The 27,714-nt window shown below is 45.5% G+C and overlaps 1 protein-coding gene across 1 annotated transcript in view; it reads left to right on the top strand.

The window, feature by feature from the left end:
- Positions 1 to 27,714, top strand: part of LOC124606176 (synaptotagmin-12-like) — a 121,532-nt gene that overhangs the window by 45,549 nt on the left and 48,269 nt on the right. The window contains exons 5-6 of the mRNA XM_047138143.1: positions 21,403 to 21,545; positions 21,633 to 21,788. Of these exons, the coding sequence (XP_046994099.1) occupies positions 21,403 to 21,545; positions 21,633 to 21,788 (299 nt within the window). The remainder of the gene's footprint in view (positions 1 to 21,402; positions 21,546 to 21,632; positions 21,789 to 27,714) is intronic.

Here is a 27,714-nt window from a genome sequence, read left to right as displayed (position 1 = left end):
TTACCTTCACCTGAGCAGGAATCGCCACAAAAGTTGGTTTCGTATAGTCTCTAATACTGGAGTAAGGAACACCAATCAGCGATTCAAGGAGACTTCAAGTTTCCTGGGGTAACTGCTGCCCTTCCCCGCTTTACATTTCCACTTTCTGAAAACATTTCACCCATTCACGAGCAAGTCTGTTGTCACTAAATCTTTTACAGTCTGCCCTGCTCGATTAAGTGTGTCTGTACGGTGTCCGTAACATTATTTTACCTCAAAGGAAACCCTCATTTCGCAAAACACAATATTCCTTCAACCAGATTTTTTTCCTCACTGTTGGTTAATGCTTGCTAGCCACCTATTTTATATTTGTATCTCTTCTTTAGTTTATCATTTATTGTTGTGTAAGAAACTGCGTGTTGTTCTGAAGCTTTGTGAATGTTTAATTTTCCTGTTTCGACACGCTTCACAGCATTTATAAGAAATTCTTTGTTGTAGTCGGATGCCAGGTTCGTCCTAGAACCTTCTTGTACACTCGCTTGATCGGATGCTCCCTACAAAAATGAAATTTTGTAATGAGGCATGCACAGTGTCTGTTAACGGTATTAACGGTGAATAAATAAATAGTAGCACTTGGAGATACATGTGCAAGTGAGAATATTGCAACTAACCAACTAACACAGAAAGTATCTGATGACAGCAGAAGTATTCATACTTATGTACTTATTTCACGAGTGCAGCACATGAATTACACAAACACTGACAGTGCCATTTGTTTGTACCGCACATTCCAACACGCCATTGTTGTGGACAAATCAGTGAAGAATCCACAACAATGGTCAGCCGCGGTGTTCTTGTTAAAATGTCGCGCTCAGATATACAAATGTCGAAAACAAGAAATGGATTCACACCACCTGATGGGATTCACCTCATTTTATGGTACCTCTTAATGTATGCATTTTTCAGCCCATGTTTACCAGGGAATTTTTTCTTGTTTTGGTCCATACTACTTCTTCCCAAATTATGGGAAGCAAAGAGCTTGCAGTAGAAGAAATTTGATTCACTGCATCAAAGATGAAGATGAAGACACGCTCATAGCTATACATTTTAGAGTCCACGTTTACTAGGTTTTTTTTGTTTCGAATGATCGTTCCTGTCATATCCCTGAATATTGACCATTCCTCCTGTGACGCAAAGACAGGGGAAAGCGTCACGTCTGTAGACTGTAGTCCGCGACAGATTTCCGTCCACTGGGTGGCTAATAAATAAAATTCTAAGGGAAGGCCGTCACTGCCTGTAGACTTTTTTGCTGCCCCTTTACCAAAGGAGTCAATTACTTCTTCCGAAATTTCCTCCAGCAAAGCCCCCACCATTGGCGGAGTAACGGTGCCGTAAATCGTCTGAGAAACACCTGCCAATGCCATCGGATCAGGAGTCCGATCTGGAAAGAGCTGGTAATGACGGTCGTCGAACACAGTGGCTATGATGTGTTGTGTGGAGAGGCGACGACCGTCCTCCGTGTCGATTGAGAGTATTAGCACTCTTCGGGATCGTTTACCTTCACGAAGTACGTGGAACATAGACGGGCGTTTACTTGCTACCCTATCCTGCTTCCTAAATCGAACTACCATCCATTCTAGGTGGCGTCACACGTGAGCGATGATCTGAGCCTCAGCATGATGATTCGCCGCTGGTCGTTAGGGGATGGCGCCATAGTATCAAAGTACCGCTGTACATTGTAGTAGAATGAAGAGTATGTCTGCGCCAAGCTGCGTCGTGTCGACCATAGTTTATCAGAGTTGGTCGCAGGGCCAGTTTGGCACAAATCAACCACCAGCGGATGGTCATAGAACATGGACGGAGACAGATTTCACACAAATGCCACGAATCCTCAATGGCTTGGCTGTAGTCCGGGCAAGCCAGGTGAGCGACATTTGACTTCCACGGACTGCGGCTTTTCCGCCATCGTTGTCGTGGAGTGGCACATACGTTAGTCGAGTGATCCTAGTCTCAGTGACGACAGTTCGTGAAACATAAATCCGGTCAATGCGACTGTAAGATTGGCTCGTGGAGTATGTGAGTCCAGGTCGATGCTGTGAATATGCTCCCAAACGTCCAGCATTTGCAGATCTCCGATTAGTGTCCCTAGTTCCAGGAACATATAATATCGTGGGGGCTGGCCTTTGGGTGACACGACGCATTTGAAGCGACTCCCAAGCATTAAATGGTTGTGGCGGCCTTGGAAGAGCGGCGCGACTTCTTCTGCAAAGAAACGTGAATGTTGGTGATGTCTGTCTGTGCCAGATGGTAAGCAGATATTGATAAACCCTACACTCAGCACCGTGAGTACCATTCCTCGAGCACCGAGGAGGCAGTGAATGTTGTCCGCCACTGTTCCTTCCTATAGGAGTATAGCGACACCGCTGCCTGTGGGAGAGGTGTGAGCCGCACATGTGTCATAGCCATACATGCGTGGGAAGTCGTCGACGCATACTTCCTGGAGAAAGGCTGTATCGATGTCGGCAGCGTTCAGCATGTCTGGAAGCAAGGATAACCTAATGAACGTCCGTATAGTGTTGATGTTAATAGTCTCAACAGGTTAAGGTTAATAGTCGCAACAAGGTAGGTTTGAAGTCTGTCCATCGCATGGCTGTTGACCATCAACACCACTGTAAGTGTTGTGGGCTCTTTATATCAGGATATTTCATCGTGGACACCGACAGTAGCACAGGATCGACACTGAAATCCGTCGCATGCTATCCGACACTACATGCGATGAGCCTATTTCACAATCGCCCACCCAGTCGCCATGAGATACCGTCGACTGTTGATGGGATATCCCAGCTGGCTCTTGGCGGAGACTCTGTCGTCACTATTGGCAGGCCTAGAAAGGACAGAAGGACTGACGCTGTCCATAATGCTGTCAAGGGGGGTATGGTGCCACTGCGAGCTCCTTATCGCCGTCACCAACATCAGACGATCCGCAATCCTTTCCAGATGTTCACTACAGGCGGTCGTCCAACAGAGCATGTCACTGTTTCGTGTTTGGATATGTGTGATTCAGCATCCGAATGGGGTGGATCTCTTCGGCCATTGTATTCTCAGGAAGAAAGGCTGCAGTTAGCACCACACATGTGTCAATGTCCGACTTCTCGTTCATGCACTCCTGCAAGGTCAGTCATTGTTTACCTTTTGAAGGTGTGCCGCTGTAGAGGATGGGTTCAGTATTTCTGATTCCTACATGTTCTCTCTGTTGGGTGCGTCTATCGGACGAGTGTGGCCAATGTCAGATGGGACGGCCGTCTGTACACCCCCGCATATTTGAGGGGGAGGGTCATAATTGTAGGAGGAGTCACACATTCACCTGTCGGTATTCGAGCAAGTCGCCGTTGTAGACACGCCAACCTGATGTGTCCTTTGTGGCCATAACTGGAAGAAATACGTGGCTGTCCGTTGTGCATAATAATCGCCATTGTTAACTCAGTTTTAATCTGTCGTGCCCCACTGACGACCAGCTATGTTGTAAAAGTGAGCCCTTTTTTGGCCATGTGGCTGTCCACTTTACCACAAGGTTGGAAAGTTGCAGTGACGACATCTGGAAGTACTTCAAATGGGAGTTCGAAGACCTGTAACATACAGAAGCCAAGTCCGTGTGATCGATAGAGACTGCATCAATGTGGCCATCGGAGCGTTTGAATTTAAGATTACTTGCATTTGCGCATAAGATTCTGTTGCACAGCTTATCACTGACTAATTTTTTAAAGGCAACACTGCTCGTTATCGAGAGATGGATACTGATTATGTCCTTGGGATCAGTTTTGAAGTCGCCATATATAAAACATTCAGTTTCAAAAGCTCTCATCTACGCATGATGGGTTTGAAAACTGATCATTATGGTAGGTTATCTTTATGAATATGCCACTACATGTCGGAAAGGTCACCCACTATATTCTCGGCACATGAAAATGGACCTCTGTAAATATACTAGGCTAACCTATCTGTGGAGCATATTTCGCGTCCAGTTACTGAATAAGTCATTGTTATGACGGCTGTGATAGACTCCGAACTAGGGGCGACGAAATAGTGAACAATTCCGAGCACACTCGACACAGAAGACGGGACGTGAACAGCACATCCACCGTCGTTACGACAACTGCTATTCAAGAGTCTATCATAACCTATGCTTGTACAATACGTTACATACACTTTCAAAGAAAGATACTCACCTGATGCTGTGAGCAACATAGCACTCACAATGCTGGAATGGATTACGTCACATCAGAGCAAGTACAGTCGAAAACAGACAGCTGCATTCTCCACTGAGTTGATCGTAGCACGGCAGACCAACATTTCAGCACTCGACACTGGTTTGTAGTTATCGCGGAGCGAGGGCTGCAAAACATGTTTTCGTCTGTTTAATTGCATACCAGCACGAATTCGAAGACAAATTGCGTAGTTTTAGTGCGATTTCCAGCACACATTCGAAGAGATATGGCGTAAGTTCAGTGCAATATTTATAGTATGCTGTAGCAAATTAGCACATGATATTCAGCCGCCACTCGTCGTTGTTGACTAAAAACTCCACTTTGTATAGCTTCCTCCAACGCTTCACTACGACAGCTCCCTTTAAACTTGTTAGAAAATTTCAGTAGGATGCTATTGTGACGATTTACTCCTTACAACGATGATCTATTAGCACCACACCACGGCAGCTCCAAGAAACAATCATTATCACCCTGCCCGAAATATATTAGGTCTTAATCTTTTTCAGCAGTGGTGAGTCTATATGTTTCCACCTCTTGCTTTGCATCTTTGTCTTGAGGTCATAGTGATAATCCAGCATTGACCTTTGGTCATTATGGTGATTAGCCGGCTAAATAAATCATCTGGATCGGCCTTACACAACTGCAACGTTTCCACTGATATCTTGTTTTTGCAAGCGTTATGAATGGATGTGAGCAGTCTCGGAATCTAGCGGACGACAACTTTTGTCATACTCAAAATGTCAAGCAAGGTGTTGAACACTAATCCATGACTAATATTCGCTTTCTTCTACCATCGCTTCAACTGTGATACGCCAGTCTTCAAGCATCAGAGCCTCTGCTTCTCTTGCGGTTCCCAGTTCTTCACACGGTCCACCACTTGGCTCATTGGTATTAATACTGGTTAGACCGCCCTTCAAGAAACTTCCGCATCTATCCAGATAGGTTCTCCATTGTCTGCAGCATGACTAATTGCTTTATGGAGCATTTCGAGGAACGCGCATTACATTTCGTTCCGTTTCTCCATCTTCATTTTATCGAAATGTTGGCACGTTTATAGTATGGTCACACGGCAACGAAGCTCTGAAGCAGTTCGTCGATAACGTGAATGGCATGCACCTATAGATCTGATTCGCTGTCGAGACGGAGAAACAAGGAAAGCTATCGTTTTTTGCTGTTTCTGTTGAGCGTAGAATGAAAATCGAATGGGCTTCTTTGCCACTCTCTACACCGCAAGCCGACGCACAGTGATTTACGAGGGCACGCCGAAAAGTAATGTCTCTGGATTTTTAATGTGAAAACACTTAAGGCTTTTTTAAATAAAACAAGCGTTATTACCATTCTGCATCTTTATTCTTCATGCCTACATATTTGCAGCCCTCTGCCGTTAGAGGGCTCCAAGTTGTAGCGTGTAACATGCCAGTGTGTAACGTAACTACACTATGTGATCAAAAGTATCCGAACACCCCCAAACACAAACGTTTTTCGTACCAGGTGCATTGTGCCGCCACCTACTGCCAGGTACTCCATATCAGCGACCTCAGTACTCATTAGACATCGTGAAAGAGCATAATGGGGCGCTCCGCGGAACTCACGGATTTCGAATGTGGTCAGGTGATTGGCTGTCGCTTGTGTCATACGTCTGTACGCGAGATTTCCACACTGCTGAACATCCTTACACCCATTGTTTCCGATGTGACAGTGAAGTGGAAACGTGAAGGAACACGTACAGCACAAAAGCGAACAGGTCGACCTCGTCCGTTGAATGACAGAGACCGCAGACAGTTGACGAGGGTAGCAATGTGTAATAGGCAGACATCTATCCAGACCATCACACAGGAATTCCAGAATGCAACGGGATCCACTGCAAGTACTATGACAGTTAGGCGGAAGGTCAGAAAACTTGAATTTCATGGTCGAGCGGATGCTCATAAGCCACACATCACGCCGGTAAATGCCAAACGACGCCTCGCTTGGTGTACAGAGCGTAAACATTTGTCGATTGAACAGTGAATAAACGTTGTGTGGAGTGATGAATCACAGTACACAATGTGGCGGTCCGATGGCAGGATGTGGGTACAGCGAATGCACGCTGAACGTCATCTGCCAGCATGTGTAGTGCCAACAGTAAAATTCGTATGCGGTGGTGTTATGGTGAGGTCGTGTTTTTCATGGAAGGGGCTTGCAACCCTTGTTGTTTTGCGTGGCACTATCACAGTATAGGCCTACACTGGTGTTTTAAGCACCTTCTAGCTTCTCACCGTTGAAGAGCAATTCGGGAATGGCGATGTCGTCTTTCAACTCGATCGATCACCTGTTCATAATGCACGACCTGCGGCGGAAAGGTTACACGACAATAACATCCTTGTAAAAGACTGGCCTGCACAGATTCCTGACCTGAATCGTATAGAACATCTTTGGGATATTTTGGAACACCGACTTCGTACCAGGCCTCACCAACAGACATCGATGCCTCTCCTCAGTGCAGCACTCCGTGAAGAATGGGCTGCCATTCCCCAAGAAACATTCCAGCACCTGACTGAACGTATGCCTGCGAGAGTGGAAGCTGTCATCGAGGCTAAAGGTGGGCCACCACCATGTTGAATTCCAGCATTACCGATAGAGGGTGCTACGAACTTGTAAGTCATTTTCAGCCAGGTATCCGGATACTTTTGATCGCATAATGTATGCCGGTGCGTGAGAAACAGTGTGCTGTAATCGAGTTCCGAATTCCTAGAGTTCGTCCGCTCATGGAGCATCGCCTCCTTCAACATGACAAAGCCAGACCGCAAACGAGCGCTGCGACACCTGCAAACGATCCGTCATCGGATCAGCCTCCATACTGCCCCATCGATTTTCATCTGTTCCCAGGAGTTACAGAACACCTTCGAGGACTTCACTTTGACAGTGATGAAGCGGTGCAGCAGAGGTGAGGTTGTGTTTCCGTCAAAAAAGTCAAACATCCTACAGTGACAGGATCAACAAACTGGTCTCTTCTTAAGAGAATGTATTCCTCACCAGGATAATTATGTTGAGAAATAAATATGTAGACATAAAAAATAAAGATACAGAATATTAACAGCGTTTGTTTTATATAAATGTCCTTAAGAATTTTCAGATTAATTTTCAGCACCCCCTCGTACATCACAGCACACAGATTCTACGCCCCCAGTCCAGAACGTTGCTACTCTACATTATAGACCTACAACTATTTGTGACAAGGACAACCTGGATTCCGAGATTAATCACCTGACGTACATGTTTCGAAAGAATGGCTACAGGATCCGGAATATAAAATTAATGTTCGCCAAGAAATGAAAATTTAGTGTCTCATTTGCTAATCTTTTTCCCGCGTCCGGCCATCCTGATTTAGGTTTTCCGTGATTTCCCTAAAATCGCTCCAGGCAAATGCTGGGATGGTTCCTTTCAAACGGCACGGCCGACTTCCTTCCCTAATCCGATGAGACCGATGACCTCGCTGTCTGGTCTCTTCCCCCAAAACAACCCAAACCCCCTAATCTATTTCCCTAACCATCACCTGATTTATTACTTACTTTAATTTTGATGATATTTATCTTATAATCTGTTTTGGAGACACAGCGGCTGTTTCAAGTCATTTGCTGTCTCTGACAAAATTACGAAATCATCGGCAAGGCTTAGAGTTTTTATTTATTCCCCCTGAACTTTAATTGCTTTTCGACATTTGTCCTCCGTTTCTATCACAGCTAACTCACCGCAGAGATTAAACGACATTGAGGACAGGCTACAAGTCTGTCTCACGGTTTTATCATTTCTTTTCCTTTGACTTTCGTAACTGCTGTCTGGTTCGCACACTTATAGATCACCTTTCGCTGTCTGTTTTTCATCCTCATTGTCTCCAGAATTTCAAAGAGTGCGTTCCAGTCAACACTGTTGAAGCTTTCTCTAAATCCACAAGAGCAATAAACTAACGTTAGCCTTTTTTCAGTCTGCCTTCTAAGATAAGTCGTAGGGTGAGTATGGCTTCCACCAATTTTTCCATTTTTCTATTTTGTCCATAGTAGGTTACCATCATTTCTATTTTCATGTTCATTACTAGACATAGTCATGCGTTACCCCTATTTGATTTTGTGTTGATCACCTTGTGCTCACCTGGCCAGAAGTCCAGTTCTTCTTGACACGGCACTTCACTAATTCCCACTTTAGCTAACTTCAGTCTATTTGTCTTTCTAGATTCTCTACCCGACCTAGCGATTACGGACCTAACGTTCCGCGTTCCGACCCACAGAACACCAGTGTTATCTTTCCTGATGACAACGTCCTTCTGAGTAATCCCGGCTCGGAGATCCAAATCGGCAATTATTCTATCTTCGAAATATTTTACGCAAGAGAATGCTATCATCATTAAGCCAGACAGTTGAGCTGCATGTCCTCGAAAAATACAGAGGCCGTAATTTTCCTTTGCTTTCAACCGTTATCAGTGGAACATAGTAAGCGGCTGCCTCCCGTATGAATTATTGCATGTAATATTACTATAATGCGTGCCTTTTTATATGGTTTTGTAATATTTTTGTAGTTGACAAGTTACGAGAGTGTCTTTGACTTCTCGCCGTATTGTTATCAGTAGTAGTTTTTGAGATCTAACAGAGAGAAAGAGTTGTGATGTGAACACGGAATAGTCAGGAACATATACTTTCAGCAATTTGGTGGTATTATTGCTGCCTGTTGTGAAGCCATCATACAACTGACTCATAAATCGGTACTGAGAATGTTACGCCACCATTGTCAAACGTGTGATACTTTTAGCACAACATTTTTCGGAATTATGTTATCTCATTATCAAACGCTATAAAACAAGGAAGCCAATCAATACCACACGTACTGACAACCATATAAAAATATATATATCGCCCTGTGGTATTACATACCTTAAAGCTTCTATGTCATTAGGTATTCCCATTAGCAGAATTATGACTTATTTGTTCTGTTAGCCGTTCTATGTGGATGTTCTCGTTGTAACATAGGTCTAGAATTGGTTTTTAGTATTTGCTAGGACTTGACGTACAATGTTCATAGATTTTGTAATAGACAGTACCATCGGTGGGGCTGTAAAACATGCGTTGCAGGTAATACTATATTTGGTAGATGAAAGCAGCTGCCTTCAGTTTTATAGCTGTGCCTTGAGAGTGTTCACACGCTAATACGAAATATTCTAAGGAGAGTTTTATCTCTGACAATGGATGTTTGCTGCTGGGTTTTTGCTTTTGACGGGGTCTAATGGCATAGAAGCTGTAAGGTATGTTATACCACAGAACGGTATAAATATTTTAATGTGGTTGTCAGTGCGTGTGCTATTGTGATTTATTGATTTGTTTCCTTGTTTTATAACGTTTGATTATGAGATAAAGTAGTCCCGAAACGATTTGTGCTAAAAAATCACACATTTGACAACTGGTGGCATAACATTCTCAGTATCAGGTTACTATTGCTACGCGGTATGAATTTCTGTTAACGTAAGGTGAACAGTAATGAAATGGCTTTGAAGTTTAAATTTGTGCTCGGTTTATTTCATATCAGCCCATGTGCAAATTGTACGAAGAACTGGAACAATAGGTCCCGGCGGAGGTTCGAATCCTCCGTCGGGCATGAGTGTGTGTGTTTGTCATTAGGATAATTTAGGTTAAGTAGTGTGTAAGCTTAGGGACTGATTACCTTAGCAGTTAAGTCCCATTAGATTTCACACACATTTGAACATTTGAACTGGAACAATATTTCAAAGGGAAGTAAGTTCCTGCAATGTTAACCGGCTAGTTACATGACTACCAACATACAGGATGATAATTATTGAACTATAAGAAAAGAAAAGTAAATTAGTTACAAACTACGGCTTGCACACACTTTATTCAACATGTAAATGTCACTACAGATATTCGGATTTAGGTTATGGCATGTCGTCATTGGTGTTGATGTGGCATAGACGAATAGCTAAATTCCGCATGACCCACTGGAGTGTCGGAATATCGATGCTGTCGATGACCCCTGAGTGGCTGTTTTCAGGTCAGCAATAGTTTTGAGGTTATTGCTGCACATCTTGTCTCTAAAATAGGCCCACAAAAAGGAGTCGCATGTGTTCAGTTCTGAAGAATAAGGCAGCCAATCGAGGCCCATGGCAGTGGCCCCTGGCTACCCCGGAGCCAGAATGCGGTCCCCAAACTGCTCCTCCAGTACCTCAAACACTCTCCTGTTTCGATGGGATCGAGCTCTGTCTTGCATGAAGCACATATTATCGAAATAAGGGCCACTTTGGACAATGAGGATGAAATCATGTTCCAAAATCTTCACGTACCGTTCTGTATTCACCGTGCCCTTAAGGAATATCGGACCGATTGCACACCATACAGTCACCCGTTGAGGGTGAGGAGACTTCTCGATCACGAGATGCGGATTCCCAAACCCCGAAATGCAACAATTGCGCTTATTGACGAAATGAAAGTGGGCTTCGTCGCTAACCCATCTACATCCACATCTACATTTACATGGTTACTCTGCAATTCAGACTTTAAGTGCCTGGCAGAGAGTTTATCGAACCATTTTCATACTACTTCTCTAACATTCCACTCTCGAATGGCGTGTGGGAAAAAGGAACACCTAAATCTTTCCGTTAGAGCTCTGATTTCTCTTATTTTATTACGATGATCATTTCTCCCTACGTAGGTGGGTGTCAACAAAATATTTTCGCATTCGGAAGAGAAAGTTGGTGATTGAAATTTCGTAAATTGATCTCGCCGCAAAGAAAACCGCCTTTGTTTCAGTGACTGCCACCCCAACTCGCGTATCATATCAGTGACATTCTCACCCCTATTGCGCGATAACACGAAACGAGCTGCCCTTCTTTCCACTTTTTCGATGTCCTCCGTCAATCCTACCTGGTAATGATTCCATATCACGCAGCAATTTTCCAACAGAGGACGGACAAGTGTAATGTAGGCTGTCTCTTTAGTGGGTTTGTCGCATCTTCTGTGTTCTGCCAACAAAGCACAGTCTTTTTTTCGCCTTCCCCACAATATTATCTATGTAGTCTTTCCAATTAAGTCACTCGTAATTGTAATTCCTAGGTATTTAGTCGAATTGAAAGCCCTTAGATTTGTACGATTTATCGTATACCCAAAATTTATTGGATTTCTTGTAGTACCCATGTGGATGACCTCGCCGTTTTCTTTGTTTAGTGCTAACTCAAAATGGCTCTGAGCTCTATGGGACTTAACATCTATGGTCATCAGTCCCCTAGAACTTAGAACTACTTAAACCTAACTAACCTAAGGACATCACACAACACCCAGCCATCACGAGGCAGAGAAAATCCCTGACCCCGCCGGGAATCGAACCCGGGAACCCGGGCGTGGGAAGCGAGAACGCTACCGCACGACCACGAGCTACGGGCTTAGTGCTAATTGCCACTTTTTGCACCATACAGAAATTCTCTCTAGATCATTTTGTAATTGGAATTGATCGTCTGATGGTTTTACTACACGGTAAATTACAGCGTCATCTGCAAACAACCGTGCTAGTTCCCATCATGCCCCGCTACCAACCGTGCAGTTTGAACGTCCTGGCGCAAACCGTTCAGAAGTTATGACGATTTATTTCATATAGTTCAACAATTGTCACCCTTTAGCAAGACTATGTTACAAGGCGAGATCAGTCAATCGTCCAGACTGTTGTCGCTGCAACTACTGAAAAGATTGTTGCAATTACTGAAAAACCATGTATTAGTCTGGCCTCTGCACAGATACCCCTCCGACTGGTTGCACTTACAGTACAGCTATCTGTATCACTGATGCACGCAAGCCAAACAACATGGCAAGGTCCATGGTCCGTGGGGTGGGGAGGTTTACAGTAAAACGGTGAAATAAATTCGCCGTCGGTAATTTACTTTATACATACGCTGTAGCACTTGGCTTTTAAAATGCAAGATGTCGTAGTATGATCCCAGACTTCACGCGTAATTCAGGGAATGCCTTTTACAGTGCCTAAGCTGAGGTATCAATCCCGTACCGCCGTCTTCAAAAGGCGAGAAAAGCAGCGTCAACTTGTGTGTGTGGACACAGTGCGGATCCTTCTGGTTACGTCACTGATGCTGCAATTTTCGCAGCTGCCCACGTGGCTGTGGTAGGGTAGCGGCTCCCGTGAAGCGATCAAAGCGTTCATCCGTCCGTGGGGAAAAGAGCGCTGAGGCCGCCTTGGCGCCGCGACTGCTGCCCACACGCGAGGGCGCTGCTGGAGCGAGAATGTGCCAGCCAGTGCGCGCTTGCGTCACAAATGCGCAGCATCCCACGTGTCGCCAGACTGTAGAGCGGAGGACACTGACTAGGAGCACGCGCCCCTTATGACTTCCTCCTGACAACTGTTTTTTATAATTCCTCCCCCCAAGATGTTCCACTACCTACACACAATAACTGCGAAACCTACAACGTGGCAATTTTAAATTAACATAAGTTGTCAAATGTGCAAAATTAGAACCGTCGCCATTATGTGCAGTTCTCCGACATAGGCAATGAGTAATGGCTCTGTTTTGGTCTGTTTTTAAATGCTTTCCTTCAATAAGTTGTTCCTCTCGAGGAAACATCTCGATTCTGGTAACTATTTTTACTTAAAACACGATGATTTAATTATTATTAAAATATGAAAACATGATAAAGATGCATCGATATCTCCCGTAATACTTTGCCTAGACAAAATCAAATTCCAGTTCAGTAATCGTCAGATCAGTGGAATTGTTTGATACGCATCGCGATAACTTTCTGTTTGATTTTAATTTTTACATTTCTAGTGTTTTCTCTTTTTTTTCTTTACTTATGTTTTTAGCCGTTCCACCACCTTACAGCTCGCATTCGGGAGGACGACGGTTCAATCCCACGTCCGGCCATTCTGATATAGGTTTTCCGTGATTTCCCTAAATCGCTCCAAGCAAATGCCGGGATGGTTCCTTTGAGTGGGCACGGCCGACTTCCTCCCCCATCCTTCCCTAATCCGATGAGATCGATGACCTCGCTGTTTGGTCTCTTCCCCCAAACAACCCAACCCACCTTACAGCCCCTTTCGGTCAATGTATTACTCTGATGTGCAAAACTTAAGGACGAAAGTAACTTTGACATCATGTGTCACTGCCACGTAATATAGCTTGGAACATACATAGAAGGAACAATTACAGCATAGTACAGAAAGTAACTCAAAGAAATACGGAGTGAGACGGACAGACATGACATTTTTGTTCAAAGACAGTAAACACACTGAAGTCATCGCGATTTATGAGGGTCCGTTGCATACTAGAAAACTAAGTATTTTTAACATGTTGCAGCCCTGTCAGCAAATGTGATAAATTAATACGTCAAAAATCCGCCCCAGTTGCGAAATGTTACCAGTCTTTACCCAGGTTGCAGCTAGAGTAATCTAGCCTTCTTCAGAATCATAAAATAAACTAATACATGCCAGAATAAGGCACGGTCAAACATAAAAATCTGAAGTACCGTGGTACCATGCCAAGCTACGTTACGTAGCTGAGGCGCAGCCCCGGCCCCACTTCGTGGAAAGCGATCGTTTAGCGGCTAAACGACCGTTTTCCACTAAGCTCGATGCAGTTGCGGATTGTCATTCTTAAAAACAAAGCAAGTGTCAAATGCAAGTCTGAATCGAAAGACACGGGGAAGGAGTATAGCGACACACTAACGTTGACCAACGAGTGTACTACACTACTGGCCATTAAAATTGCTACACCACGAAGATGTGCTATAGACGCGAAATGCAACCGACAGGAAGAAGATGCTGTGATATGCAAATGATTAGCTTTTCAGAGCATTCACACAAGGTTGGCGCCGGTGGTGACACCTACAACGTGCTGACATGAGGAAAGTTTCCAACTGATTTCTCATACACAAACAACAGCTGACCGGCGTTGCCTGGTGAAACGTTGTTGTGATGCCTCGTGTAAGGAGGACAAATGCTTACCATCACGTATCCGACTTTGATAAAGGTCGGATTGTAGCCTATCGCGATTGTGGTTTATCGTATCGCGATATTGCTGCTAGCGTTGATCGAGATCCAATGACTGTTAGCAGATTGTGGAACCGGTGGGTTCAGGATGGTAATACGGAACGTCGTGCTGGATCCCAACGGCCTCGTACCACTAGCAGTCGAGATGACAGCCATCTTACGCGCATGGCTGTAACGGATCGTGCAGCCACGTCTCGATCCCTGAGTCAACAGATGGGAACGTTTGCAAGGCAATAACCATATGCTCGAACAGTTCGACGACGTTTTCAGCAGCATGGACTATCAGCTCGGTGACCATGGCTGCAGTTATCCTTGACGCTGCATCACAGACAGGAGCGCCTGCGATGGTGTACTCAACGACGGACATGGGTGCACGAATGGCAAAACGTCATTTTTTCGGATGAATCCAGGTTTTGTTTACAGCATCATGATGGTCGCATCCGTGTTTGGGCGATATCGTGGTGAACGCAAATTGGAAGCGTGTATTCCTCATCGCCATACTGGCGTATCACCCGGCGTGATGGTATGGGGTGCCATTGGTTACACGTCTCGGTCACCTCTTGTTCGCATTGACGACACTTTGAACAGTGGACGCTACATTTCAGATATGTTAAGACCCGTGGCTCTACCCTTCATTCGATCCCTGCGAAACCCTACATTTCAGCAGGATAATGCACGACCGCATGTTGCAGGTTCTGTACTGGCCTTTCTGGATACAGAAAATCTTCGACTGCTCCCCTGGCCAGAACATTCTCCGGATATCTCACCAATTGAAAACGTCTGGTCAATGGTGGCCGAGCAATTGCCTCGTCACAATACGCCAGTCACTACTCTTGATGAACTGTGGTGTCATGTTGAAGCTGCATGGGCCGCTGTATCTGTACACGCCATCCAAGCTCTGTTTGACTCAATGCGCAGGCGTATCAAGGCCGTTATTACGGCCAGAGGTGGTTGTTCTGGGTACTGATTTCTCAGGATTATGCACCCAAATTGCGTGAAAATGTAATCACATGTCACTTCTAGTATAATATATTTGTCCAATGAATACCCGTTTATCATCTGCATTTCTTCTTGGTGTAGCAATTTTAATGGCCAGTAGTATATGTTCAAAGATATGGAAATCACTACGCCCATTCAACAGTATGCCTCCGCACACTATAATGCCTGGTCCACCAAAACAATCCTGTTCGGCAGTGTTCCCAGTTGTATTTCGTACACTCATAGGCGAGAGCTGGAAACCGTTTCTATAGTATTGTGACAGGGTATAGCGTGATTCATCGCTACAGATCACTAGTTTCAAGACGTACACTGCCCAGTGCCGTTGCTCTTTAGACCACCTCAAGTATCGCTTAGCACTGACCAGAGAAACCTGTGGCTGATCAGGAGCTTCTCGACCATTGTAGACTACTCTGTTCTTTTTAACTCCCTACGCGCAGCATTCATCTAGTTGAAATGCCGGTAGTCCTTTGAACTCACGAGTGATTCCCTCCATTTTCTAAAATCGCCCTCGGCGTTTCCTGTCTGTCAGTACATGGGGTCTGCGTGGTCTTGGCTGAATTGTGGTTGCTCCTTCGCGTTTACACTTCACAGTTACAACACCAACAGTCTACTTGGTCAGCTTTAGAAGGTTTGAAATCTCTTTGACGATTTTATTACCCAGATTTTATCCAGTGACTAATCTACATTCGAAGTCACTGAGCTCACCTGGCCTCATATTTTGCTGTTACTGACCTGACAACACAGTACTCCCCGCCACCTCCATATTGGCGGGTCCGCCTCTCGTGACATCTACTGGTCAGTCCCACGTTACGTAGGTGTGTCCCGATACATTTGATCAGACAGTATAGGTAGATCTCAACATCAGCGACACGGAAAGGACACGGCCGAGTTTCTTCCCAATCCTGGTCCTAATGCGAGTTTGTTGCTCACCTGTAGCGAGCTCTTCGACACCTTTGAATCCCAATTCTCTCTATTTTGAAACTTATACGCTTAAACTCGGTAAGTGGAAATTGTGTGTGTCAAGACCTCTCGCTTTTAAATTTCGATTACAGTGTCGTCCAGGTACTCTGATCTAGACTAACCTTCGCTACCCTGCATTTGCTTACGAACATTAGCTGTGTAAATTACTTTTCATGTGTATGGTGCCAACTACACTAAACTGAATGTATGTGTAAATGAAACTGAATACAAAGAATGGCTATAAGTCATATTTAGAATGCCTCCTCATCAAACAATCACGCAAAATGGCTAACTGTTGCGTATTGAAACTGCGCCCTATTAGAAACTGCATCTACTGAATTATACGAAAATCTTGCAAATATTAAAAGTTTTGCTTGGGCCCTAAAATTCTTTCTTAGTTTGCAACGAATAATTCACTTCTTCTATGCCTTGTTCAGTTGTAACAATACGATGTGCTTAACTGCACTGCGCGGTTATTTGCCTTATCTTACTTTAAGTTGCTTTGCCAAATGAGAATCTGGTATCTTCCCAAAAAATGCAGCTGACTGACCACGCAATAGTAGAAGTAGTGAGAGCGCAGTAAAGCTACACTTTTCATTCAAACAGTGAGGATAAATTTTACTGAAATGTTTGCAAATGGATGAAACGATATTTTAAAATTCTATAAAAGTCCTTTTAATAGCATAGAAGTGATTCGTACTAACGAGAACTATCGTTTTTTTCCTAGCTTTATCATCCTCCATAAAAATTAACTCACACAAATAATATTTAAATTACGTAAAATTTACTTTTTGCTTCCCTACTGAAATACTTTTAACAGGAGGTAGAGGGCGAAGAATAATAATTAAGATTCTTAACACATGGCTGATAATTCGCCCCAGATACCAAAACGTACATATTGTTAAACACGATGAAATCTTTACTTACAATAATAACTCTGCTAGTTCTTGTAACAGATAAAACTCCATGCATACTACCTTGTTCCAAAAGCATCGTCTACCTACAAAGCCACCTCAAAAAAGTCTTCTTTCTCCAGTCACACCAACATCTCAAATAAAATTCATGCTCTTTACGGCACATCCGCCATCAAAGTTCCACACTCTGCGACAACACAACTCTCTCTCTCTCTCTCTCTCTCTCTCTCTCTCTGTCTCTGCAGCCGACTCACACGCTCTCTACCAGTGCTACCAACTCTTCAAATCTAAATAAGCGAAACGTGTCTACAAAAAAGCGAGAGAAAAGCTGAAATAAAACATGGTGTATAATTGTGCAGTTTTATATTTGCAGAAATTATACGGTGCAAGGTATTTACTCGTAAGGGGAGGGAGGAGGGAGGCGGGAGGTATGTCTACGAAAATGCAGTAAGGTAGATATTGTTACGTAAGTCGAACTATCTGAAGAACAAGTGAATAAAATGTTATACACAGACAAGCCAAAATATAATCAAGGCTGATATTATTTTGATGGGTCATTGTTTTCTTTGGACTGAAGTTCTTGAAAAATAATTTATTCACATTTAATGATATCAGGGATGTGAATCAGTTTAAAACAACTTCAGGAAATAAGTGTCCCATAGAATTTTGCATTCAATATTAAATGCTTGTACGACGTTTCATTTCAGTGGCTTTAATAACAGGAGAGAAAATATAAACCAAAAATGTAATGCCTCTGGAAAGATAAAAGAGTAAGGATTTAGACCACACATTGTGCATCTCGTTAAGAAAATGATTCCTGGATGCTCTTGTACCTCCAATGCAGATATAACAATTTGAGGTTTCGTCCTATGATTTACATGTAAAATATAAGCCCATTTTTAAAACCCATACTTTTGGGTAAAAATGTGCTTAAATAAACATCTTTATGACAGTTTCTTTCACATTAATTTCTTTTTCTTACAATAAAAATGTAAGTAATGTATCTACAGAACAAACTTCACAATATCTGCACTGCAGTATTACGTTATTTCCTACATTTGGCACAGCACTGCTGTGAACAGACGTTCGTCGCTTCTCTCTTCAGTTCAGTCGCTGGCACATTGTTCATTGCTACAGTGAAGCGTGTAACTTCTGATTCATGCTGCATAAATTAAAGTCTGCTTTGCTTATAACAGCTTCCTTCATTATTGTGAAGTTTCTATACTCTGCTGATGTCAGCTACGCTCAACAGCGTTTCCAATAGGGCTCTCGTCTGTGTATGAATAAGCTAATGAGGCTGGAAGGCACACCAACACAGTTCTACTTTGCTTTCTTGTGCTTTTTAATTCAGTGTAATAATAGGGTTTAGATTTTGATGGAATAGAGAAGAGTGTTTTTAAGTCTTAGTCCATTACGGATAATTTTACTTTAATAAACTTAGATTTTAATGTTTTCCTATAGTCAAGAAAAATCTAGAAAAGAATCAAATGATTGAGAAAAGAGCCATATGTTCGGACGCCTACTCAATCACTCATTTGCCAGCTCAACTGTAATATAAAGAGTCAGCTGATTTGGCAATACTGCGCTCTACTAATAATGAAACTTCTGGTAGCCAAATAATATGTATCGCTCATGTGTTCAAGCATCCAAAGACGCTCATAGTGGTAAAACTTTCAAACAAACTGCCATTTCTCGTGACATACACATTTTTCAACTTCTCTTCAGCTCACGCAAGCGTTCCGTACTATAAGTCGGTATGTTTGTGCCGCCTACGACCACCGGCATCAAAGCGCTGCAGTTAGAGTTGTACAACTACTTTAGACTATCATAAGAAAGCGTAGACAACGGTAGTGTCAAACTAGCTTTGGTCAGTTGCGGTGCTACCCGCATTAGCAGTACACTGGTTGTGTTTCATGCCAGTTGCGTTACCTCATAACCATTTCTTTCTTTACGCATGTAAAGTACAGTACCCTAAAAACAGTAATCGGTGAACCGTCTACAAACTCAGAGAGGATGTACACTGGAGAGCCAAAGAAACTGGTACACCTACGTAATATCGTGTAGGGCCCCCGCGAGCGCGCAGAAGTGCCGAACACGACGTGGCATGGACTCAACTAATGTCTGAAGTAGTGCTGGAGGGAATGGACACCATGAATCCTGCAGGGCTGTCCATAAATCCGTAACAGTAAGAGGGGGTGGAGATCTCTTCTGAACGTTGCACGGCATCCCAGATATGCTTAATAATGTTCACGTCTGGGGAGTTCGGTGGCCAGCAGAAGTGTTTAAACTCAGAAGAGTGTTCCTGGAGCCACTCTGTAGCAATTCTTGACGTGTGGGGCATCGCATTATCTTTCTGGAATTACCCAAGACCGTCGGAATGCACAATGGACATGAATGGATGCACGTGATCAGACAAGACGCTTACGTACGTGTCACCTGTCACAGTCGTATCTAGATATATCAGGTGTCCCATATCACTCCAACTACGCACGCCCTACACCATTACAGACCCTGCAGCAGCCTGAACAATCCCTCGCTGATATGCAGCGTCCATGGATTCATGAGGTTGTCTCCATACCCGTAAATGTCCATCCGCTCGATACGAATTAAAACGTGACTCGTCCGACCAGGCAATGTTTCCAGTCATCAACAGTCAAATGTCGGTGTCGACGGACCCAGGCCAGGCGTAAAGTTTTGTGTCGTGCAATCATCAAGACTGAAAACTGAGGAGCTACTTGATTGAGAAGTAGCGGCTCCGGACTCGGAAGCTGACAAACGGCCGGGACAGCGATGTGCTGACCACATGCCCCTCCATATCCGCATCATGTAACGCCTGTGTGCTGAGGATGACGCGGCGGCCGGTCGGTACCGTTCGGGAAGAGTTAAGTTAGTCATCAAGAGCACACGAGTGGGCCTTCGGCTTCGAAAACTCACATCGATCATGTTTCGTTGAATGGTTCGCACGCTGACACTTGTTGATGGCCCACCATTGAAATCTACAGCAGTTTGAGCAAGGGTTGGCACTTCTGTGACGTTGGACGATTCTCTTCAGTCGTCGTTGGTCCCGTTCGTGCAGGATCTTTTTCCAGCCGGAGCGATGTCGGAGATTTGATGTTGTATTGGATTCCTGATATTCACGGTGCCCTCGTGAAATGGTCGTACGGGAAAATCCCCACTTCATCGCTACGTCGGAGATGCTGTGTCCCATTCCTCGTGCGCCGACTATAACACGACTTTCAAACTCACTTAAATCTTTATAACCTGCGATTGTAGCACCAGTTACCGATGTAACAACCGATGTATTCTGTCTGTTTATGAACCTTTGTATTTGAATACGCATGGCTATACCAGTTTCTTTGGCGCTACAATGTATAAGTGGCCGGGTAACCCTTGGAACATTTTTATTCTACATAGTTACCCTCTTGTCTGTTACTTAAGAATAAACCGTATTTATAGGAAAGCGGAAATGTCAATGTTTAATTCAGCTTTTATCCGAAAATCGCTGATTTGTTCAAAAATGGTTCAAATGGCTCTGAGCACTATGGGACTTAAAACATCGATGGTCATCAGTCCCCTAGAACTTAGAACTACTTAAACCTAACTAACCTAAGGACATCACACAACACTGCTGATTTGTAAGGTGAAACAGAAGGATATTGTGGTAACATTGAAACAAACAATAGAGATTCATCATATAATGCTAGAGAACACAATTTCCTTAACAAAAAGGTAAAATAAAAATAAAAATGACGCACAAGAAGGAACATATTAAACATCGCTTAGTACTTCGTCGAACTCACATAAAATATGTTTGTGTTATTCATAAGTAACTTTGATTATGATGAAGGACGTTCTATTGAGTACAAAATAACAACAACAGTTATACATATTTTTATGTTTGCGCATGGTAGCTGCGCGTCCACCAGAAGTAACTGCTTTGGTTACATAAAGGCGCAAAAGTTACGCTTTCAGCTAATTTTTATTGATTATACAGTAAAATTCTATTTATATTCTATAAGAATATATAGTACACAATGGACTATCACTGAATGGTGTGCAGTTCTAATAATGTGCAAAACAAACAAACAAAAACAGAGAAGTCGTCGACTCTCATTTTCTCTCTTATGCATTCATTTGTGTTTCTTTCCCTACCATCTCTACCAATACTACCGGTAATCCTTTTATGTAGCGTACCAAAACTAGCGAACCGTAGTTCTGGTAGAGCGCGATTGTAGCTGCGGTGGTTGGCGTTCCGGCAGGTGCGCGCGGAGTCGGACACGAGCCTGGAGGTGGCGCTGCGGTTCGGGGGCGCGGCTGCGGCGGCGGCCGGCGTGGGCGCCATGGCGATCCCGCCGCAGCCGCTGCGGCCCGCGCCCTCGCCGCCGCCGCCGCCGCCCCCGCCGCCGCTGGCGCCGCCGCCGCCGCCGCTGCCGCTGCCATCCCCAGTGCCGCCGCCGCAGCAGCAGCAGCCGCCCCCAGCCGCCCCCAGTGCGCCCGCCACCGACCTGGAGGTGTGCGACGTGCCGGCCGGGCTGCGGCGCGCCGCCTCCTGCGAGTCGGTCTGCTCGGACACGTCCGTCGTGCTGGGAGACCTCCAGGAGGCGCCCGTCGCAGGGTACCTCTGCGTCGGCCTCGAGAGCGACAGGTTGTAAGCTACTAGTCAACTACTACCGCAGTCTAATTAGCTTTCGGCAGTCACGTTGCTTAACCAATAGCAGAGCTCACATCCATCGGCCACAATCGACTCTGGCAATGACCGTGTGCTCTTAGCCAACAGCTCAATTTATTATCAATTATCAATCACTATGATTCCCAGTTCCCACACACACATTGTTGAAATCACAACTCTACCTTTCGTACACATAAGTTCATTACCAGCGATAAGTCTTCCAAATACTATATACAGGGTGAGGCAGCTAAGTCATAACACCCCTTGTATCTCCCCAACCGTTACAGATACAAAGATGCCGTTTGGACAGTAAATTGCAGGGACATGGGCTACTTGGATACATCACATTTCACGTTTGTGCTAGTTTTCATCACAGAGGTATGAAGCCATCTTTGCTTTTTTAAAATGGAACCTATGTTAAATTTTAGCGTTACATGATGGGCTTAAGAAGCCGGTTTCAAATATGTGTATATCATAATATTTAGGGGAATAATTTTTGAGACACAGATATGTTCTCGTATCGTGTTCGTCCTTCGAAGCGACGTTCTCGAAGGCGACCTCTCCTGTTGTGTAGAGTACATGGTAAACGTCACGAGTTCGTCCTTACACAAACACGCCCATTTACCCGACAATAGTAATACATACTGCGATATTTTGCGCAAAAATTAACTGATGATGTCGCGCAAATATTATTCAATTATTTCACAACTGTGATACCAAAATAATAGACAACATACAGTATTAAAATACTACAAGATGTTAATACATTTTAAGTAACAGAAATACACATGTAATTGAGGAAGCCCTTATTGGTCACAATTATTTCGTATGTATTTGTTTTTTATTTGAAAATATTTACTACTGATCACAATACGAACCAAATACACACAAATATGCAAAATACATACTGTACATGATACAAAACTTTTCTGGAGCATGTGCTCAAAATGCTTCCCCTCTGCTGCAATGCACATTTGTAGTCGCCGTTCGATTGATTTGTGAACGGCTGGGAGGGTGTCACGTGAGATATCAGCGCACGCTTCGATGATTAGTTGCTTCATATCGTCTGGCGTAGTTGGTACTTGAGCATACACCCTATGTTTGATTGCTCAGCCCGCATCTCGTGGTCGTGCGGTAGCGTTCTCGCTTCCCACGCCCGGGTTCCCGGGTTCGATTCCCGGCGGGGTCAGGGATTTTCTCTGCCTCGTGATGGCTGGGTGTTGTGTGCCGTCCTTAGGTTAGTTAGGTTTAAGTAGTTCTAGGGGACTGATGACCATAGATGTTAAGTCCAATAGTGCTCAGAACCATTTGAACCATTTTTTTGATTGCTCCCCACAGAAAAAAATCAAGTGCGGTCAAATGAGGAGTCCGGGCTGGCCACTTCACTTCAGCAGCACGTCGTCCTATCCAACAATCCGGGAACTTTTCATTTAACAGCTCTGTAGCCACACGGGAAGAGTGAGTCGGACTGCCGTCATGTTGGAACCGTATGCACTGACACGTAGTTAGTGGTACCTCTTCCAGCAAAATGGCCAGAACGTTTCGCAGGAACTGTGCATAGTTATTGCCATTTAGTATACCCGGAATTACGTACGGCCCCACAATGACATTTCCGACGATGCCGCACCACACGTTAACACTCCACGGTTGCTGATGCTGTACCTGTCGAAGCCAGTGAGGGTTCTCTATTGACCAGTAATGCATATTATGCAAATTCACATTACCGTGGTTCGTGAAAGTCGCTTCATCAGTAAAAAGCACCCGTTGAAAAAACGTTGGATCATCTTGTAGGCGCTGCAGAGCAAACCGGCAAAATTCCTGGCGCCGTTCGAAATCCACACGGGAGAGTGCTTGATGTAATGAGAGGTGAAACGGGTGAAATCTATGACGGTGCAATATGCTAGAACATTCTGAGGCGGTACGTCGCCCGACGAAACAGTAGGGTCGTTATGCGCCAAGGCTAGAACGCCCTCTTCATGTACCTCGCCAGTTGCAGTTTTCTGCCTTGTCCTCTGTATGGCGTTCCATGATTCAGATTCAAGTAGTTTCTTGCAAATACGTGCAAGAAGCTGGCGCGTAGGACGCTCACGATCAGGATACAGCTCTTCATTTCGCTTTATTGCTCTGACAGCATTTCTTCGGCTTCCACCATACGCTAGAAGCATATCTAAATTTTCTTAGTTGGTGTACATGTCTGCCCCAAGAAACTGTGACGAAAATGCGATGTCTCATTACCCCAGCAGCACATTTATACCCTTCTATCCAGCTACCTCGTGCGTCATCTTGCGGTGTTATCGAGAAGCAGGAAAACAACGCCTTCCCTGTTAAGTTCCTCAGTGGTCAACAGGAAAGGTCGCACTGGACAACGACGAACACGATACGAGAACATATCTGTGTCTCAAAAATTATTCGCCTGAATATTACTATGTACACATATTTGAAACCGTCTTTTTAAGCCTATCATGTTACGCTAAAATTTAACATGGGGTTCCATTAAAAAAAAAAAAAAAAAAAAAAAAAAAAAAAAAAAAAAAAGATGACCTCATATCTCTGTAATAAAAAATAGCACAAACATGAAATGTGATGTATTCAAGTAGCCCCTGTCCCTGCAATTCACTGTCCAAACGACATCTTTGTATCTATTACGGTTGGGGAGATACAAGGGGTGTTATGACGTAGCTGCCTCACAGGATGATTCAGTAGGTATGTCACATAATTTATGAGGTGCTTCTACATGTGACAATAAACGGAAAAAGTCCTATGAACAAAATGTTCGATTTTGGATCGTCATAGAACTGGAGCAGGTTGAAGACAACACACATCCATGAATGAATATAAACACAAGTGTGAATATTACTTACCGACATGCTGTGTAGGCGCTGTGGTGGACAGAATAATTGTGGGACGGGTGAACGAACCTGCACAATGGACTGAGGAAGATATCCTCGACTGAGGGCGAAGTACTAGCGCAACAAGGCGCTTCACCTTCTGGCATGACGGTTTGGCTAGGGAAATTTCATGGCGTTATTGTTCTGCTTGATTCTTTGTGCAATATTTTTTTTTTTTAAAGAAAGAGGAAAGGATAGTAAGAGAGACCGTGAGAGAAAAGGAAAACGAACGGCCCAATTGACTGGCCGGGAATTACGATTAGTTACAGAAGAAAGGACAGAAGGAGGAATAGTGAGAGTGAGTGAAAGCGAACGGCCATTATCCTGGCCTCGTCTGCTTCGTAGCGGCGACGCGATGGCGGCGGCAGGCAGTCTTGAAATGGCGAATTGGGGGGGGGGGGGGGGGGGGGGAAGAGAAAGAAGTCAGAGGGTGACAGTTGAAGAAGCGGAAAAAGGAAGGGCCTATCATGATTAGGCCAACATTGGGGGTAGTGTGGGGGGAAGGGGGAGGCGTGTTGGGGGAGCGAATGACATGGCATGTGGGGGGGAATAATCTATGACGTGAGGGAGGTAGTCGGCATGAGATGAGGTGCCTGGTGCAGGCGAGGTCATGGGGGGCGAAATAAAAGGTCGGGCCATCGAGTGGTGGCTAGTCGGTGAACACGGGTGCCCAGGCAAAGGATTAAGGGATTAGGAGAGTGACGAGTTTTGTGGTAAAAGGAGTGGGCGGCGGAGAGGATGCGGGTACGAAGGAGCGGCACTTCAGCCAGGAGGTGGAGCTCGCGGGTTGGGAAGTCGAAGGGGAGGCGGAGGGCACGCCGGAGAGCCCGGTTCTGGACAGTTTGGAGTCGGCGGAGGTGGGTGGGGGCAGCATTGCCCCACACCACCACCGCGTATTCAAGGATGGGGCGAACAAGGGAGGTGTACAGTCTAACAGCAAGGTGCGTGGGGAGGGAAGAGGTTGGGTTGATGAGAGGGTAGAGCAGGCATAGCCGCCCCATTGCCTTACGACGCACCTCGTCGATGTGGGGGCGCCAGGTTAGGCGTTGGTCCAGGGTAACACCCAAGTACTTTGCAGTACGAGTCCAGGGGACTGGGGTACCAAGGACCGCCACCTGAGGGAGCCGAACGGGAATACGGCGTCGGCAGATGATAAGGGCTTGGGTTTTGGAGGGATTAAATGCCAGACGCCAGGTCCTAGCCCAGTCGGTTAGGGAATCTGTAGCCCCCTGGAGCCGCTGTTGAAGAACTGCCGCACTCCGAGAACGAGAGAAGAGTGCAGTGTCATCTGCGTAGAGAGCTAAATGTACCCTCGGCGCAGAGGGCAGATCAGCTGTGAAGAGGGAGTAGAGTAGCGGCCCAAGTACGCTGCCCTGTGGTACTCCTGCCCTGATGCGTCGTCGCGTGGATTTCCCGTCAGGGATCCTAACATGGAAGGTGCGACCTTCCAGGTATGTGGCTTTTAGCCGTACATGGGACACTGGGAAGCCAAGGGAAAATAATTTGTAGAGCAGCCGTTCGTGCCAGACCGAGTCAAACGCCCTGGACACGTCGAGGAGTATGGCCCCGAAGTACTCCCTACGTTCAATGGCGTCCAGTGCCTCTTCGACTAGGCGCAGGAGTTGGTGAGTGGTGGCGTGGCCCTGCCTGAAGCCAAACTGCTCATCAGGGAGGACTCGTTCTCGGGCAATGTGGATGAGCAGTCGTTTAAGGTACAGCCTCTCGAACACCTTGGAGATGGCGGGCAAGAGGCTGATGGGGCGGTAGCTAGCAGGGGAACGAAGTTCCTTCCCAGCCTTTGGTATGGCGACCACTTCAGCGTGTTTCCAGGCAGAGGGATATTGCCTGGTTGTGAGGATGTTGTTGAATGTGGCCGTCAGGATGGGAATAGAAGCTGGGGGTAATTGCTTGAGGAGGGCATTCGTCAGCTTATCGGGGCCGCCAGCTTTCTTGGATTTGAGGTACCGCAATTGCAGTGCAACCTCCTCTTCGTTAATGGGGGTGATTTCATCCTCAGGGTCCTGGACGGCAAGGAATTGAGGGAGGCGTGCCGTGACCAGGCGAATATGGTCGGGGTCAATGGGGTCATTGACCGGGGTGAAGTTGCGCGCGAAGACATCAGCCAAGGCGTTAGCCTTGGCGTCTGGTTCGGACACAAAGTCATTGCCGACCTGTAGGGGGGGGATCCGTTGCCCTCGTCTCAGAAGGCTTTTTGTGAGCCGCCAAGCAGACGGGTCACGCAGGTCAATGGCAGAGATTTTGTTCTCCCAAGCCTGATTGCGGTGGTCTTGCACCGCAGCCTTGATTTGGCGCTGCAGTCTATTGATGAGGCGCTTGGTTGCCGGATTCCGAGTGAGCTGCCATTCACGGGTGGTCCGGTTTTTCTCTGTGATGAGAGCAAGGATGTGGGGGGGGAGCGGACGCAGATGATCCGGGGGCCGGTGCGGACGGGGAGGGGTCGCTGCTGTTGCAGCATCTAGCACAACGGTGGTGAGGTGGATGAGGGTACGATCTGCGTCCGTGTGATCGGCAGCAGGTAGTGTGGGTAGGGCTGCTTCGACCCGTCTCTGGTAGACCGCCAGTCAATACCGCGGATGTCTAGGCCCTCCCTCGGCACGGTCGAGGTTCCAGCGAGATCGATGGAACAGATGACCGGTCGGTGATCGGAGGCTAGAGCGATGCGGGTGGCTGCAGTGATGGGGTGGGGTAGACCTTTCACCACTGCGATGTCTAGGACATCTGGGGCACGTCCACCAGAAGGGTAAATGGTGGGGTCGTGCGGGCCGATGGTGCGGCATGATGCCGCTCTGCGACCCAGAGGAGTCGACGACCTGATGTGTTGGTTAACCTACTGTTCCAGGCAGCATGTTTGGCATTGAAGTCACCGCCAACGAAGACGTCGTTGCCAAGCGACAGCAATGCTTCATAGTCCGGTGTTTCGAGAAGGCCTCGTGGTGGCCTGTAGAGAGCCACGAACGTAATGGGACCCCTCACCGTGTGGACGACAATGCCAG

Source organism: Schistocerca americana, chromosome 3 (genome assembly GCF_021461395.2).
Source record: "Schistocerca americana isolate TAMUIC-IGC-003095 chromosome 3, iqSchAmer2.1, whole genome shotgun sequence".
Lineage (NCBI taxonomy): Eukaryota > Metazoa > Arthropoda > Insecta > Orthoptera > Acrididae > Schistocerca > Schistocerca americana.
The sequence above is the reverse complement of the archived record's forward strand: the minus strand, read 5'-3'. Positions and strand labels throughout refer to the sequence as shown.